This window comes from Paroedura picta, chromosome 12 (genome assembly GCF_049243985.1).
Source record: "Paroedura picta isolate Pp20150507F chromosome 12, Ppicta_v3.0, whole genome shotgun sequence".
Lineage (NCBI taxonomy): Eukaryota > Metazoa > Chordata > Lepidosauria > Squamata > Gekkonidae > Paroedura > Paroedura picta.
The window spans coordinates 5,704,246-5,722,457 of NC_135380.1; the positions used below are offsets into that span (position 1 = coordinate 5,704,246).

The following is an 18,212-nucleotide window of genomic DNA, read 5'->3' on the forward strand; positions in this document are numbered from 1 at the left end:
GGTGACATCTAGATTATGTGATGACCATTGTCGGCTCTCTCCTAGTATGAAGGGATCGTTCCCGAGGAACAGGAGGTTGTGGACATCCCCGTAGAGAAGGAGCTGACGATTGCAAACATCATTGGAGACAAGATAGAGATCATCGCGCCCGTGAATTCCCCTTCCCTGGATTTCAACGACAACGAGGACATTCCGACTGAACTCAGCGACTCCTCGGAGACGCATGACGAGGGTGCGCCCAGGGGCACTGTGGCAAAGCTGGGTGTTCTTTTAGAGGTTATGCTAACCTTGTATTGCGTGCTGTGAGAGTCAATGAATAAAGGATCAGAATTCCATGTTCCGATGGTCATGGGTCACTCCGTCGTGACCTTCAGCGCCGTGTTTGGCGCCCCATCTGACCATCGTCCTTTCCATTTTAAGACTCACTACCGTGTACGGCTGATTTCCGGCTGAATTGCATTTGGAATCTAGAGTAGGGATAGTCAACCTGTAGTCCTCCAGATGTTCATGGACTACATGTTCATGGACTACAATTCCCATGAGCATTTGCTGGCAGGGGCTCATGGGAATTGTAGTCCATGAACATCTGGAGGACCACAAGTTGACTGCCCCTGATCTAGAGCATCATGAGATGAATGGGTGTGGTTTCTGTGCAAAACCAAATAAGGGAAACCCAAACCCAACCTAACCTGAAAAGTTGGGAACCCAAAGGTTGAGCTGCCAGAAGCATCTTTAGGTCATGAGCCACATCCATGTCCTGCACAGAAGGTCTTTCAAGGTCTTTCCAGATGAGAAAGGCCAGTATCTGATGAACCAAGATATTTACGAGGTGGTTACAGTTCAAACTACAAGTCGGGCTGATCCAAGCCAAAAGATTTCTTTTTTCATTCAACCTTTTGCGGTCCCAGATCACCCGCACATAGAAAAATCACACTGGGAAACCTCTGATCAAGCAATTATTCCAAGGACAACTCGGCAAGCTAGATCACTTTCACGTTGGGCCTGGCTTTACAAATTTATTTCTGGAAGAGTTTGCGGAAAGACCGAGTCAGCGTACCTTTTCCACCGGTAGCAGTCCATCTGAGCCTTAATTAGTACATCCATCTGCTTAAAACCAGCAACAACCCTGCAGTGTAATCTCTGCTTCCTCCTGCAGGGGAAGTTCAGGCCTTTTATGAAGACCTGAACGGTCGGCAGTACATGAACGAGGTGTTCAACTTCAGCGTGGACAAGCTGTACGACCTCCTATTCACGGACTCTCAGTTCCTAAGGGACTTCATGGAGCAGCGGAGATTCTCGGGTGAGTTTGGTGCTCTTCACTTCTGTTGCCTTTCGATCCATATTTATTTCTACTTTAAGTAGGCTCGGGGAGGTGAATGGCGAATACCCACATTGCAGTCATCGGAAAAGCACCAAGATTTCAAAATCTAACATCATAATTCTGCTGCCATCCTGTTTAATACTGTGGTGGGAGCATCTCCTGAGGCGTGTGTGTGGGTTGGGGGACCAGCATAACCAGGAGGGACCTGAGATGGGGGAGGCGGAGGGAGACCCATAGTTATCTCCCCATCATCCTGGCCTCAACCCATAGATCTGGTGGAAAAGTACCATTTTAAGGCCTGGTGGAATTTTGTTAGTTCCATCAAGGCCCGGGACTCAACTGGTAACTTGTTCCACCAGGTGGGAGCCAAAGCTGAGAATACTCTAGTTAAAGCCAGGTGGATTTATCTTGGGCCAGGATCACCAACAGGTTGGTATTTGTGTAAGGCTGTCCAGGGGACATCCTGGGAGAGGTGGTCCCATAGAGACTCAGGGCCCAGACGTAAAGGTTTAGCTAAAGGCACATATCTGCACTACGAATATTCATATGAAGACATTTGTCTTGGACTAGCAAGGGAGAATCGGTACTGTGGTTCAGTGGCTTCGTAAAACTCTAGTTCCAGTCTGTTTCTCTGCGTTGCCTTAGGCGGGAAAAAAGGGGGGGGGATCATTTCCCATCTTTCTTTTACGTGGCAAGGGATCCCTGCTTCACAATAGACCCCTCTATTTGGGCTGCCAGCTGGGGTAGAGGTGGAAGTTATTGGCTGCCTCCAGCCCTGATGCCAGCCCTGGGAATACATTCCCTGCCGCCCCCTGCTTTGCTCAACAGCATAAAAATCGTTCCAGAGGGGAGCCATGTCAGTTTGCAGCAGAAGAGCGGAATTTGAATCCAGGACCCCCTTCGAGACCAACAAGATTCAGCAGTGGGGTATGACCTTCCGTGAGTCCCGACTCTGGCAATTAGACTCTCGAAAGCTCATCCCCCCCCCCCCAACTTTTGTCCGTCTCTACTCCTGGACTGAAATCTAACTGCTCATTAGCATGCCTTTTTCTCCCAGTGACTGTTTCCATGTCTGGAGTGCAGCCAGGGGATCCGACGATGGTCTGGCAGCCCAAAGTTCTCTCTTTAGCGTTATCCCGGATGTGCCACGAGAAGGCGAGCCGGAATGTTATATTATTAGCCGTTTCCCTTCATGCAAAGTGTCACTACCAGAACAAATTCAAATAATTGTAGGCAGATCCTATTTAGAAAAAAGGGAGATGCGAAGGCTTAGAGCAGGGGTAGTCAAACTGCGGCCCTCCAGATGCCCATGGACTACAATTCCCAGGAGCCCCCTGCCAGCATTCGCTGGCAGGGGGCTTCTGGGAATTGTAGTCCATGGGCATCTGGAGGGCCGCAGTTTGACTACCCCCGGCTTAGAGAATTAAGACCAGCAGGCAGCATCCAGAGCTGTCGCAACAATATCTTTTGCTAGGAAATCAAAATGGTCACTCTTCACGGGCATATCTTTTGTTGCCCATTCTAAAATATGGCCTTTTCTTTTTTTAAAGAACCAGCTGGCTGTAATGGTTAAGAGTGGCAGCCTCAAATCAGGAGAGCCAGGTTTGATGCCCCACTCCTCCTCCACATGCAGCCAGTTGGGTGACCTTGGCATACTCACGGTCCTGCTAGAGCTGTTCTCACAGAGCAGTCCTGTCAGAGCTCTCTCAGCCCCACCTACCTCACAGGTGCCTGTAGTGGGGAGAGGAAGGGAAGGCGAGTGTAAGCCGCTTGGAGACTCCCTCGGGCAGTGAAAAGTGGAGTATAAAAACTAAATCTTCTTCTTTTATACATAGCCTGGGTATCATCAGTGGCCGCCATTTTGTTCCTCTATGCACCCTGGGTACCATGTTGTGATTTCCAGCTTGTGTTTCTCTGCCACTTCGTTCTGCAATAAAAATCAGCATCGCCACCTTTATGTTCCTGTGTGCAGCTCTTGTCATATGATAAATAAATTATAATCAGCCAACGATGTTCTCTCTCTCTCTCTCCTCAGATATCATCTTTCATCCGTGGAAGAAGGAAGAAACTGGAAACCAGAGCCGGGTAATTCTCTACACCATCACCCTCACCAACCCTCTGGCCCCCAAAACTGCCACCGTCACGGAGACTCAGGTGCGTCTGCCAAAGGCCGAATCCTCCCCCTGCCCTTCCCCACTGACCCAGTGTGCGGCTCAGCCCCTTTAGCCACGGATGCCCTCCCACGCGAATCCCGTCACGGCCTTTCCCTGGGCAGGCTGACCCCTGTCTTGCTGTCTCTCTGCTCCCCCAGACCATGTACAAGGCCAGCCAGGAGAGCGAGTGCTACGTGATCGACGCAGAGGTGCTGACGCACGACGTCCCCTACCACGATTACTTCTACACGATTAATCGTTACACGTTGACGCGGGTCTCCAGGAACAAGTGCCGACTCAGGTGGGCCGGCCGGACCGCGTGGCGTTGGCGACGAAGGAGGGCGGGAGTTAATTTTTACGTGTGTTAATAAACCGGAGGGAGACAATCTCTACAATTGGGAAGGGGGAAAGGAACCACGGCCTCGGGAGAGACCCAGTTTCTCCCTCCCTGTGCCTGGCCTTTTATTCTTCGCTTTTTGTACCCTCCAATCTCCCGGAAACGCATGTGTGTAAAGTTGCCTTCAAGTCATTGCTGAGTTACAGCAAGGGATGAACAAACATGGTTTGCCATTTGTTGCCTCTGCCTAGAGATCCTGGCTGTCCTGGGTGGTCTTCCATCCAAATATTGACCAAGGTTGACCAGGGCTGCGGTTGTGATCGGCCTTGCCTGGGCCATTCTGGACAGGGCTAGAAATAAGAAAAACCCCAAAGAGGACAATGTTACACAAAAGCACAAACCTCACCAATCAGTAGTTTGGACCTAAAAGGTGAGGTGTCCACAAACTATAAATATTCAAATTATATTCACATAATTATTCCGTGCATGCATGAAGACCCATTTTGGGGACAAAACATTTTAGCATTGTAGATTTAGCATTATGTGGCGCATGTTTTGTGATTTCAGAGATTACGGCAGACTTTCTCAACTTTTTTCCTGTCGAGAAACCCCAGAAGTGACGTAATTGGTCAGAATGGGGTTGGGAAGCATAGCTGTGGACACGCCCACCCAGGGCCCCTTCCAGGCGCATCATTGGCCATTTTGGGAGGGGTGGGCGGGTCAACATGACCGTATATGGTCATATCACTAATAAATGTTTAACAAATTTAAAAATATATATCAAATTATATATAAAAACTCCCACCCCTTCAAGAAAACCCTACATTTTTAACTTTTAAATGTTATAGTTAACTTTATAAATTGTGCATAACAAATGTAAATGCGATTTGAATATTTATATTTCGGGGACACTTAACCTTTGATGCACCGTTTCAAATTAACAAGAGGTGTTGGGGTGTGACGGCGGTTGAGGGTGGGGCAGTTCTGGGGCTCCGGGAGAAAGACCGACGTCCCTGTTCTTTCTAGGGTTTCTACGGAATTACGATACAGGAAGCAGCCGTGGGGGCTGGTGAAATCCTTCATCGAGAAGAACTTCTGGAGCGGCCTGGATGATTATTTCCGCCACTTAGGTGAGAGCCGTGTGCCCCGGGCTGTTTTTGACTGTGTTTGACTGAATAGATATTGCCATCGTCAGCTGGTTCTCATACAGCAGAGCTGTCGGGGCTCTCCCAGCCCCACCTCCCTCACAGGGAAAGGAAAGGGAAGGTGATTGGAAGCTGCTTTGAGACTCCTTCGGGTAGAGAAAAGTGGCATATAACTCTTCTTCTTCAGTAATATCAGGGCTCTCTCAGCCTCACCCACCTCACAGGGGGTCTGTTGTGGGGGGAGGAAAGGGAAGGTGATTGGAAGCTGCTTTGAGACTCCTTCGGGTAGAGAAAAGCGGCATATAAGAGCCAACTCTTCTTCATCTTTAGTGATATCAGAGCTCTCTCAGCCTCACCTCCCTCACAGGGTGTCTGTTGTGGGGAGAGGAAGGGAAGGCGATGGTAAGCCGTTTGGAGACTTCTTTGGGCAGTGAATAACGGGGTATAAAAACCAACTCTTCTATTGAATTATTCATTATTTTAAATATATTGTTACCTGCTGTGAGCCCCCCTGGAAAGAGAGGGCTATGAATAAAACATTCTTGTTATTAATATTAATATTATTAATATGATCAAGCTAGCCTGAGCCATCCGGGTCAGAGTAGCTTTGCCTGCTTAACATCAAATCATTCTCTTCTCGTAGGTTTAGACCTATTATTTCAGTCCATTGTGGGGGAAATCAGTTTCCCCCTGCTGTGATTTATTTATAAAGGGAATAGTCCCCTTTATTTGTTTTCTCTAAAACATTTAGGTGCTGCCTTGTGACCCAAACAAGGTTCCCAAGGTGGGGAATGTAAAAACATTTGAACACTAAGACAGCATTTAGAAGAATATATTAAAAAGGGGTCAAGCCCGTTGCTTTCGGGAATACAACGGGTGCTAGATTTGGGATGGGTGGGGTAGAAGAACTCTGTGGACAGAACTCTTCCCCTCCCTCCAGGACCTGGAAAGGCTGCAGGCAGCTGTTAGGGAACTCACCGGCAGAGGCAGCTCTCATGCAGCAGAGACCTGCAGCCTCAGAGGGAAATAAAAGGAGGAGAAGGTGGTCAGGTGGGGGACAGAAGGCAATTGGCTGGCCGCTAGACACACAGGCAAGCTGGTTGGAGGAGGAGGCTCTCAGGGGTGGGACAGCCACCCTGAGTGGCACTTAAGCCATGAGACCAGCTCCTCCCCCAAGCCCTTACCAGAAATATTAAGTGAAACAGATGATGAAAGAAAAAAAAACCCCAACCCATATAAACCAACAACACCAAAACCAGTTATTGCCCAGAGGCCAAAGGGAACAACAGTGTCTTCATCCACTGGTGAAGGGCAGCACTAAAAAGAAACAGGCAATTATTTATATATTTATCTGTCCGTCGTAAGGCGTGTGCACGCTGTTGCCAGGAGATTCTCTGAATGTAGGACTGGCTGGCAGCCAGGCGTGAGACCTTTGAAGACCTGGGCCTAGTCTGCACACATAGGATCATGCACTTTCAATGTGCGTTGGCAGCTGGATTTTCCTGTGCAGAACAGGAAATTTACTTCTAAAGGGCACTGAAAGTGCATTATTGTGTGCAGAGTAGGCCCAGGTGTCCCATGGAGACCTCCCATCCAAACACCAGCCAAGGCCGACCAGACACGCCTCCCTGGGAAGGCACTCCAAAGGCTTGGTGCCCCCACTGAGCGGTCCCCTTCTTGGGCTGCCGCTTGCCCTTATGCTGTGCTTCATTCCTTTATGTCCAAGACAAAGTCAGTCTCCTCCTCTTTCTTCGCTGACTGTGGCTTCCTCCGGCAGAGAGCGAACTGACCAAAACGGAGAGCACATACCTAGCCGAGCTTCACCGACAATCCCCCAAAGAAAAAGCAAGCAAACAATCCACGGTGCGCCGGAGGAAACGGCCCCACACGCACTTACGGGGGCCGCATCTGGAGGAAGTGCTGAGCCCCGTCACCACCCCCACAGACGAGGAGGCAGTAGGTCGAATCAAACGTGTGGCAGGTAGGGGGAGGCACCTGCGGGGACTGGGAATGGCTTCGTGGAGGGGTTGCGGGGAGATGGGGGGAGGTCTTTCTGGCCCTCTTTGGGGAGGGGGCGGGACACAGGTTTCTTGGAAGGTATTTGCAAAGTCAGAGAGTCGCTGATCTATAGGAACTAAAGCAGGGGTAGTCAAACTGCGGCCCTCCGCATGTCCATGGACTACAATTCCCATGAGCCCCTGCCAGCGAATGCTTGCAGGGGCTCATGGGAATTGTAGTCCATGGACATGCGGAGGGCCGCAGTTTGATTACCCCTGCCTTAAAGGATTGCCTTCTTTCTCCTGCTAGTCCATTTTAGAACTTAAAGCGCAGGCCGCATTTACGGGTAGGGTTGCCAGCTCCAGGTTGGAAAATTCCTGGAGATTCCAAGGGTGGCGCTTGAGAAGGGCAGGGTTCAGGGCGAATAAAGATTCATTTGTTGACGTTCATGTTTCTGCTCTTTTCCAGGTTCCACACAAACACGGCACATCCCAGAGGAAAGTCCCAGCGGCTTCCACTTACAGAGCGTCTCCAAGCTGCTGCTCATTATCAGTTGTGTGTAAGTTATACTGTTCCCCCTTCGGCCTGTGGGGGGTGGGGTGGGTCATCTTTCTGTCTCCCTTTGCTTTCTTCCTGCCCCCTTGTGTGTGTCTCTTTCTCTCTCTCTCTCCATGACTCCCAGCCTCATTTCTCTTCCCGAATCTAGAAGGGCTTTTTGCAAGAAATTGCTAACCCTCGCCTGATGAAGAAGAATTCTCCCCGTGCATGTTTGGAATGGAGAAGACCCTACTCAGTGAGAAAGACAGAGATGCTGGGGAGAGTTGAAGGCAGCAGGGAAAGCGGGAGACACGGAATAGGATGGATGGACTCAGTCAAAGTAGCCATGGCCCTAGGAATGCCAGATGCCACGTGCCCCCTGGACAACAGCAAAGGATGGCCAGATCCAGGATAGGAAACTCCTGAAGATTTGGGGATGGAGCCAGGGGAGGACAGGACCTCAGAAGGGTTTCAGTACCATGGACTGTGCCTCTCCAAATGTCCATGGACTACAATGACCATGAGCCCCTGCCAGCAGAGACACAGTTTGGCCAGCCCTGCCCTGGGGGGGGGGGGTGGGTTGGTTCCAGAAGAGGTCAGTCTGTTCATCCAGGCTGGTAGAAGAGTGTAACAGGGCAGGTTGGCAGAGAGAGTGGAGAAATGGGGCTGGGGGGCAGTATAGAAGAATACTGAGATAAATCCCGTCTGAAGTGCAGGAGGCAGAGATGAAGCAGCCAGAGTGAGTTCAGATTTGGGGTGGTTCGGAGGGGGTTTGCTATTTCCTGCCTTTGTGTCATGACCGCCCTTCCAAGCACTAGGCAGGGCCCACCCTGCTTAGCGTCCGAGCTCTGATGGGACCAGGGTTGCCTGGGCTGTCTAGGTCAAGAAGAAGGTGGTGGTGGTGGTTCTTAATAGCATGGCCTGTGTGTAGTATAGCCAGAAGATCCTAAGATGGTGTTTGGCAGTCAGGCAAGAGATGTTTGGAGATGGTTTGCCATTTGCCACTGAAAGCTGAGTTTTTCAGGACTCTGCCTTAACTCTGTTTGGTGATACGCACATTCCTCGCCCCATCACCACCACCACTACGCTAGGGCACCCTCCAGTTAAGGCCACCCATGTTCTGGGTGTTCGCTTTCTCTTTGCATGCTCTTTTCCCCCTCCCCAACTCTGTGCTCTGTGTCCTTTAGAAGACTTTCCCTGGCCGTTTCTCTTGGCTCTGGTGTGCTTCTAACCTTCTCCTCCTCCATCTTTTCTCTTCCCTGCACACATTAGGATTTGTTTCAGGTACTGTCTCCTTTTATTACCTTCCTTCTCGGCCATTGGTCTCTTTCCCTCTCTCTTCTGTCTGTCTGTCTGTCTGTCTGTCTGTCTGTCTGTCTGTCTCTTCTCTCTCCATTCCGGTTGGTGGGTTTGGTCCTTGACACCATCTGTCTGAATGCTGCTCACCTTCTTCTGGGCCACCCTTGTCTGTTGCTTTGTGGACTGAGCTCCCTTCCTACCTCGTTCTTTCTCTGCTTCACCAACAAAACCTTTTCTGCCCCCTTTACTGTTGCGATCCAATGAGGGTATGCCTAGCTTCTTCGTCTGCTTGTCATATTTTGAGATTCGCACATGGGCCCTTGCATCCGGTCCTGGGGCTGAGAAATGTCTCCAAAAGAAGGGAAGAGAGAACAGCAGACATGCCAGGAGGGGGCAGGGAGCAGGGCACGTAGTACCCCCCTCAAGCATTCAGGTGAAGGCCAGGACCATTCCTCCCTTGCCATCTTCTCATGGTTCATTTTTGGCACAAATGTGTTGTGACTTGCTGCTTCCCAAGAATTGGGCTCATTTTTCATTTTCCTTGCTTGTAAGTTCCTGTTTCTTCAGGGGACTTCTGTTCTGCACATGTTCACTCCCTCTAGTGGTTGATTCGATATTACATCAATCTTTATGTCTGGCATATGTCTGCAGTTTGAAGAGAGCTATCGTGGACATAAACTAATGTAATCCTGAATTTACCACTAGGGGGAGCAGAAAAGGGGGAGGGGGGAAAACCTCCCAAAGAAATAGGAAATGAGAAAGTGGGATAACCTTTGGTGCCTTTCGTTTAGGCAGGGTGAGCCAAGTAACCTGTTTTTGCATAAATAACAACTCAGAACGTTTCTCTGCTGATGTTTGTACACCCGTTTTGTTATACAGCTAGAGCAGGGGTAGTCAAACTGCGGCCCTCCATGGACATCTGGAGGGCCGCAGTTTGACTACCCCTGAGCTAGAGCATATTGGATTGTGAAGGTGTATTTGGACATGCCCCAAGACCTAGGACACTTGAGATCACTTTGGCGCGTTAAAAAAAGGACTCTGAGAGTCTGTCTGTCTTCAAGAAGTGTCCTCTTTCTTTTTGCCTCCTCAGTCTGGTGCTTTTGGTAATCCTCAACATGATGCTGTTCTACAAACTCTGGATGTTGGAATACACCACCCAGACTCTCACGGCATGGCAGGGCCTGCGATTACAGGAAAGGTAACCCCCTTCCACCTCCATGATTCTAAGCATTTGAAAATTAAGTGGGGCATGAATTTCTGTGTGCTTCAAACATGGATATCCCCAGTGAATATTTCGCGGGGCAAATTTAAATAACGTCATTTCCATGGCAACGGCCACCACAGTTGCTCCTACCCCTCTTTCTCACTTCGCTTATTACATTCCCTCTCTTCTCCCCAGCCCTGTGTGCATACTTCCGCCTCTCGTGGCAGCCATTTTGTAGTTGGCTCCTCCTCCTATGACAGCCATTTTGTCATTGCGCCCTCTGTCAGAATTCCAGATGTAAAGGACCCCGAGGCACCGGCAGCTTTTCCAGAACTCCTCTCTGCTTCTCTGTCCTGTTAGGTTGCCCCAGTCGCAGACAGAATGGGCCCAGTTACTAGAGTCCCAGCAGAGGTATCACGACACTGAGCTTCAGAAATGGCGAGAGATTATCAAGTCATCGGTGATGCTCCTAGACCAGGTGAGAACTGTAGCCGGCTCCTGTAGCTCTTCTAAGGACAGACCCGTATGCAGAGTGGGTAGGCCTGGGCAGGCTGCAATAGTAGGGGCCTGCAATACGCAGTCTTGGGCTGTATCAGCATAGGCATCTCATAAGAATCGCAAGATGTCCTAGTCCTGCATGGGTCAGACCCCACCTGGAGTCCTGTGTGCAGTTCCGGAGACCTCACTTCAAAAAGGACGTGGCCAAAATGGAGAGGGGGCAGAGGAGGGCCACGAGGATGATCCGGGGCCTGGGGACCAAGCCCTAGGAGGAAAGGCTGAGGGACTTGGGAATGTTCAGCCCGGAGGAGAGGAGGCTGAGAGGGGACAGGCTGGCTCTCTTGAAGTATTTGAAAGATTGTCACTTGGAGGAGGGCAGGGAGTGGTTACTGTCGGTGGCAGAGGATCGGACCCACGGCATTAAAATACACGTAGAACGGTGTTGGCTAGATAAGAGGAAAAAACTGTTCACAGTGAGAGTATTTCAGCAGTGGAATGGACTGCTTAAGAAGATGGTGCTTTCTATGGCAGCGCTCATAGGGCCGGGCACCCAGCCCGTTCTCTGTGTGCCGCAGTTCATTCTACGCTGCTTTGAGGCTCCTTCGGGTAGTGAAAAGCAAAGTGTAAAAAACAATTCGTGGGAGGAGGCGCTTTCATGCAAGGGGGCCTGAATTGAACAGGGAAGCCGAAGCATTTGGGAGTCGCTTGTGGCCGGCAGAAGCCACGCAGGAGGCCAGCGACGGCCCCGTTTCCCCCCTGCATTTCCTTGCCGGTCACTGCTGCCCCCACTTTTCCTTGCAGATGAAAGACTCGCTAATAAACCTCCAGAACGGCATCGGGTCTCGTGACTACCGGCCAGAGCCAGACGAGAAGCGGAAACGGTTCCACTAGCAGGCGGGGGACGCAAGCGGCCAGAGGACTGTGTGCAATATGTATACATTGAAATATATATATATAATAGATATATTATATATATATAATATACAGATTTTTAAAAGAGGGAAGAAGCGCCGTGTGTACCGAGGAGAGAGAGAGACGGAGAGAGCGGTGCCGACTGACCTCCAGCCCTGGATGGAACGGAGCATCCCCGGGGGAGGAGTAGGAGGTTGCAGGACAGTGCCCAGCCGGCACTGTGCCTTCCTGTGCCCCCCCCCCCCGCTCACCTCTCTTGGTATTTTCCTGTTGTCTGTCTGTCTGTCCGTCCGTCCTTTCCACTTTTCATTCCTCAAGAGAAGTCTTGGAGGGAATGAAGCCCACCTCGAGCGAAAGTCAGCCAGGGTGGGCTTTGGCCTTCAGGACGGCATGCCGAGGGCGACGGAGGGAGGGGCCGGCTCCGGCTTCCGGCTCCGCTTCCTCCACAGGCTCCGTGCCGGCGGGTTCTGCATTAACTGTGAAACCGGTGTGTGCGTTTTGTTTCGTCCTTCGACAGGGTTGTGTTTTTCTCTCCCGCTCAGCTTGGTGCGCACTTCTCCCAGCTGCTCTGTGACTTCTGCAGAGGGCCACGATGAGGCATCCCTTGAATCGTGGGAGGAGTTTGTTTGACTCCAGGGAGAGGGAGAAGGGGGATGCCTGGGGAGAGCCCCGTGTTCAGTCCAGTCCTGAGTTCTAACTCTCTTCCCTTGAGAGGAGTTGGAGGCGAATGTACCCTCCTTTGGTTGCAAGTTGTTCTCTTTGGGTGTTGTTTGTCTGATTGTCGTGCGTCCACATCTTCGCCCCCCCTGTACGTCCCATGGCATGGCTGCTTCACTGAAAGGGCTATACATACCTTTACCCACAAATCCTTACTAGAGATTGGGAGGTGAGGCGATTCCCAAGTCGAGAATCCTGTTCACAAGGGCATCCCTTATCGATTTATGATATTTCCAAATTTTCCTCTGCCAAAAAAACCAAATGAACTGTAATGTGGGACCAAGCCTCAGGCTTCACTGAGGGGCTTCAGATAAGCTACACCTGCACCTGAACTTCCCAGTCCCAGGTCATGGTGGGTCTTGCGCATGGATTTCTGGCTCCACCGTGCCCCATTCATGTCCAAGCGAAAGGTATGATGGGAAAAACAGAGGTTGACAGAGCAAAGGAACATTCTGTTGCCTAAAGAACGTGCATACATCTGCATTGAGAACCCAGCTGCCTTCTGGCAGGGAGCCTAGTTCTTGGAGAGGTTAGGAGGAGAAGGCGGAAGAACAGCAGGTGGAGGAAGGGGGGGCTCTGTTTTTTTCAGTGGAGGGATCCATCAGGCTGACTGGCAGTTCTCTTTGTGGAGGACGACTTTGAGCCTCTGGTGGGCCACTGCAACCCTCTCTTGACTTTGACAAGCCAGCGCTGGTGGCATGGGGCAGACGTAGGAAATATGGGGTCTATGGGGTTGACCAGCTGTCAGGCGGGCTATGAAAACGATGAAAAACGCTCCCTTTAAAAAAAATATTGTGAACCCAGTTTTTTTTGTCTTCTTGAGCAACCTCTTAACTGACAAAAGACAAGCCCTCCCCGCCTTTCCTTGACATTTGCAATGGCAACAGCCCAAGTCTGAGTTGACCGACGTTCTAATCCTCCATGAGAAGAGAAGCCGGGTTCTCTATCAGTGAGCAAGAGATGGGTGTGAGTGGCGGGGCCTGGAGCAGCCGCTGGCTCTTTCTTCTCTGGGTTCCCGGTGGTTCTAGGAAGACCTTGAGGGCAGAAAGGGAATCTTTCCCGTTTCAAGGGACAGTGCCGGTTCCCCCCTGTGCTGAGTCAACATCACATGGGGCTACTTTGGACGTGACCCATCCCTTTCTCACCGGTAAGGAATGAAGCTGAGTAAGCAGCCCTTTGGGAAGGAGCAAGTTGCAGGTGCTCTGCACCATTTCGGATCAGGACTCTGCCCGTGCCCTTAGTAGAAAGCAGTCCTGTCTTCCTGCAGGGTGAGAAGAGGGACTAGCCTCTCCTTAACTGGTTTGGCCCAGGAGCTACCACCCGCGTGGGCAGTGCTGTAAAGCAGGGGTAGTCAACCTGTGGTCCTCCAGATGTCCATGGACTACAATTCCCATGAGCCCCTGCCAGCAAACGCTGGCAGGGGCTCATGGGAATTGTAGTCCATGGACATCTGGAGGACCACAGGTTGACTACCCCTGCTGTAAAGCGAGCAGATGCAAGACTCCTTGGTCAGGCATACCTTTGGGCTCTTCCTCTGAGCCTGTAGCAGGTGCTGGGTGCTGCCAGAGGTCTCTTCTTTGTCGCGGATACACGTTGCGCTCCCGTGCTTGCGTTTGGCCTTTGAGGGAAAGAGGCATTCCTTCTGCGTGCAGCAGCAAATGTTATTTATTCACCCCTCTGCCCCGAGAAGGAAGGAAGGGCTCCCTTGGAGTCCGGACCGGGGGGGCTGGGGGAGTCTTGCCCTTCAGAACCAGCTGGCTGGCCAATTTCCTGAATCATGCCCAAGGGGGTTTGGCGACCCACTCTGAAGCCCCGGGTAGGTGACGCTGTTTAGGGCACGGGTGGTGAGCTGCCGATGGAGCCGCGAGAAGCCACGGGCGAGGTTTTCCCGGATCGCCCGGGGTTGGTAGGTGGGTGGGTCGAAACTATTTATATAATTTATTGTATTTATATAGAAACGCATTTATGCGATGCTGCTGGTTAACTGGCGGCCAGTGGTGAACTTCCGTCGGCTGTTTGTAGGGGCAGTAAGGAAACCTCCTCGCATGGGAAGACAAGGGGTTTTCTCCCTGTTCCCTCCTCCTGGATACGCTTGCAGAGCTTTCCTATGAGGGCTCCTTGTCCTTATTGCACATCGATGCTCAAGCAGTGAGGCGGAGATGAAGGGAGGCGCCCGAGGCAGGGTTCGAAAGGCGGATGAGAAAACCCATCTCGTTTTCCGCCTGACCTGGTCGGCAAGAATTCCTTGCAGCAGTTTGCAGGACAAACTGGGCCGAGAAAGGCCTTCTGCCCACCCACCCACCCGCCCCCGGCAGTCACACAGCATTTAGTCGGTTCAAGAGGAAAGCCAGGTTCTTTATCAGTCCTGAGCATGACCTAGAAGCCCCATTCAGTTTTACCAAGGATCTAGCCTGTAGGTCCAGAAGAATATATGAGTCGCCCTTTTGGTTGTCAAAGGGAAGGGGGTCCCCCTCGCTGGGAAAGAGATTGCTCCTTTGTGCCCTAGAAAAACCATGCATTTGGGTGCAAAGACAGTGGGGTGGGGGGGGGGAGAAGTCTGTGAAGCTTTGGGGTGTCTAATTTCCCCTCCTCTGGCTTCGTGTCAAGAGGTAACAATGCCGAAACAGGGAACTGCATGGTTTAGCAAATGCTACTGGGCAGAAGCCAATTCGTATCTCTCTTGAACTGGGTGTCTTTCGGGGGGGGGGGATCTTGCAGTCTGAAACATTTCAACAAGTCCCTCTGGGTGTTTTTAGCTTGCACAGGATGCAAAAAGGGCATTATCGGGCAGGCAGGCACCTTTGTCTTTCTTCCCAGCAAATAATTCCCTGAAGGAAGGAAGGAGACGGTTCTTTAAAGGCGACTGCTGGATTTTTAGCCATCAGCTTTGTATGTAGACCCCAACCCCCCCCCCTCCCCTCCCCGTTGACCTAAGGATTTCACCTCTGCTACACCCCAAGCTAGCAAATTTGGTCACAGTGGCCCTTGTGGGCCCCCTGGGGGTTTTATAACTTTGCTTCTCGAAATGAAGTCCGTGAAGTTCTCCAGGCAGTTCCCAAACTGTTCCACAAGAGGGAGCTTGTCTTCAATTTTGTGCCCCCCCCCCCTCCTCGATTTCTCCCCTCGTTCTCAGGTCCCTGCCTCGTGGTTTCCCCAAAGGGCAGGCGAAGCTATTTTTGTGCCATAACGCCTTCCCCCTTCACCCCCCAGCCCACGTGCACATCCGCCAAAGCTGGCATGGAGACTCACTCACGCCCGGTCTCGCCGCGCTTCAACGACCCCCCCCTTCCTTTTGGAGAAAAGGTGCTGATTTAGCTGCCTGCGCTAACTGGAGATAAAGACAAAACCCGCCGGCTTCGTCCTTCTTCTATGCATTCTGCCATTCCTCCACCGCCTCTCGGCCTAGATGTGGTACAATCGACCCCTCTCCCCTTTGGATCCTGGGCTGCAGGGGGTGATGCGGTGCTACTTCATGTTTCTCTTCCCCGCTTGCCTCCCTGGGGCGCCTTCTGAAATGAGTGTGTTGTCTTGTGGCGAGGAAAAGAGGAAAGCTAGCCTCTCCGTTCCTCCGTTCCTCCTCCCCTCCCTCCTCCCCTTCTTTCTTTCCTTTCTTCCAAAGGAATTCCGTTTGCACATGGCTCGGAGGGTCGTTCTCTCTGGCCGTTTTTTTGAATTACCTCACTTATTTTTTTTTCGGACAGTTTTGTTGCTAAAGGTTTGAAGGACTGGCTTCCCAACCTGAGCTCTTTGCATTGGATTTTGGGGGTGGGGGGTGGGGTTGCTGGGGTGGCATAATATAAGCTCCGGGACCGCCTGGGCGATTCCCTTTGGTTTTCAAACTTCCCTTTGCAACGTGAGAGCCCTGGAGCGTCTGACTGCTGTGGTTGACTGCTTAATTGAGCATGGGGTGGGAGCAGGGGGAGGGGGCTGTGTTGAGATGGTCCCACTGGGTTGGCAAGGATGACACCTCTTCCCCCCCCCCTCCGCCCCCGTCCCCATCCTTCCTTCAGCATGAAGATCTGGCCTAGACCCTGACGGTGCTTACTCCCGTAATGAAGATTCCCCTGCTACATTTCAATCGTTCCAATGAAGGAGGGTTTTGTGGGAGAGGGGGACATAAAGGGCAGAGAGGAGAGAGGGAGCAGGACCCTCCTTTGCCTCCCCCCCCAGAACGCTTCTTGTCGCCAGAAGGGTCTGTGGTACTAAGACGGAAACGGCGGAGCTGGGCCACCTGCGGAAGGAATCCCGGCTGTGTCTGTCGGAGCTGTCTGGCTGTCCGCGTGTCTGATTCTGTAACTATAATAAGCTTTGCGCTGTGCGCAAGGTCCAATACAAATTGGTTTAAGAGTATTTTAAAAAAAAACCCCACAAAACACACAAACTTGACTGCTAGAACCTAGGAGTTACAAAGGCTACAAAGCCAAAATCTTAATGTAAAGTAGCTAGGAAAAAAAAATGGAATTACAGTATGAATAAAAATATAATGAATCAAATCGCAGCAGTGTGTTGATTCTTTTGGGTTTTTATTGGCTTGTTTTCTTCTAAGTCTACTGTGACTGTCCCATGCACAGAGAACCATAGGGGCATATGTTATTGTGGGGTCCTGTTTCGTTGGCTGGGGAGTGGTGGGAAATGAATTAATAATTATTATTAATAATAAGAGCCTTGCTGGCTGTGACCAGCTGGCCATCCAGTTCAGCATCCCATCTCACACAGGACCCAACTAGTTCCTCTGGACAGCCAACCACAGGGCAGAGAGGCCAAGGCCTTCCCCTGATAAGAACATCAGAAGAGCCCTGGTGGATGAGACCAAGAATCCATCTAGTCCAACATCCTGTCTGACACAGGGGCCAACCAGTTCCTCCAGAAGGCCAACAAAGGGGCCAAGATCATCATACAAATATAAGAGTGCAGCTGGATCAGGCCAGTGGTCTGTTTAGCCCAGCATCCGGTCTCATACAGCTGCCAACTATTTCAGCTGGAGATCCAAGAACAGGACACAGAGGCTAAGTCCTTCCCCTGATGTTGCATCCTGGCACCAGTACTCAGAAGGCAATTGCCCCTGAAGGTTTCCTTTAGTCACTGTGGCTAGGAGCCACGGGTAGCCTTGTCCCACGTCCATCAGCCTAACCCCCTTTTAAAGCTGTCTATGCCCAGGGCCATCTCTGCCTTGCTGGAAGTCAACCAGAAACTGCCATCTGCCTTTGAGAGGAACACTTTAGAGCAGAGGTAGTCAACCTGTGGTCCTCCAGATGTCCATGGACTACAATTCCCATGAGCCCCTGCCAGAGTTCCCTGGCAGGGGCTCATGGGAATTGTAGTCCATGGACATCTGGAGGACCACAAGTTGACTACCCCTGCTTTAGAGATTACCTTACCCCACCTTCCTTGGGGGTCTCCCTGAGGAGGTCATGCTTGCCACCAGAAATCCCTCTTGTACTATTTGAGAAGGCAGACCCAGCAAAAGGTCCCCCCCCCCTCAGTCCCTTCTGCGACTTTAGTGAGCTGCTCATGTGCGGAATGCAGCCAGGGGCTTCTCCATTCCACAGCTGTTTTCAGAGGCCACCCTAAACCCATGTAGCGGGGAGGAGTATTATCCAACCAGTTTATGTCATGCAATGAATGTGGAAGGGGAACAAGGTAAGGTAACGTCAGGTAAAGTGAGGAATTGCTTCCCAGACCCAAGACTGGCCCAAGGGCACTCAGTTGGCTGCGTGTAGAGGAGTGAGGACTCAAACCTGGTTCTCCAGTGGTTCTCAACCTTCCTAATGCCGTGACGTATGCAAGCAACACGCAATAGTAGTTGCAGTGAAATTTATCTGGGCAGCTAGTCTGCATGCCCAGGTGTTTCCCTTTTTTCTTTTTCTTTTTTTGCACCTCTAAGTGGTTTCCTTGGCTTTGCCTTGACCAATCCCTGCAAGGAAAGGCTGAGGGACTGGGGAATGTTCAGCCCGGGAAAGAAGAGGTTGAAAGGGGATATGATGGCTCTCTTTAAATATTTGAAGGGTGGTCAGAAGAGGGTAGGGAGCATTCCTGTTGGCAGCATGGGATAGGTGTAGAATGGTACAGCGTGTCTGCATATACATGTGCG

The 18,212-nt window shown here is 51.3% G+C and overlaps 1 protein-coding gene across 13 annotated transcripts in view; it reads left to right on the forward strand.

Moving 5' to 3' along the window:
- The window catches only part of GRAMD1B (GRAM domain containing 1B), a 110,162-nt gene extending 93,675 nt beyond the window's left edge, over positions 1-16,487 (forward strand). For all 13 annotated transcript variants that reach the window (XM_077307184.1, XM_077307185.1, XM_077307187.1 and 10 more), the window contains 10 exons: positions 46-232; positions 1,157-1,300; positions 3,357-3,475; positions 3,633-3,775; positions 4,838-4,941; positions 6,734-6,937; positions 7,423-7,513; positions 9,881-9,988; positions 10,355-10,472; positions 11,294-16,487. In XM_077307184.1, the coding sequence (XP_077163299.1) occupies positions 46-232; positions 1,157-1,300; positions 3,357-3,475; positions 3,633-3,775; positions 4,838-4,941; positions 6,734-6,937; positions 7,423-7,513; positions 9,881-9,988; positions 10,355-10,472; positions 11,294-11,383 (1,308 nt within the window). In that variant the 3' untranslated portion in view covers positions 11,384-16,487. The remainder of the gene's footprint in view (positions 1-45; positions 233-1,156; positions 1,301-3,356; positions 3,476-3,632; positions 3,776-4,837; positions 4,942-6,733; positions 6,938-7,422; positions 7,514-9,880; positions 9,989-10,354; positions 10,473-11,293) is intronic.
- The last annotated feature ends 1,725 nt before the right edge of the window (positions 16,488-18,212 follow it).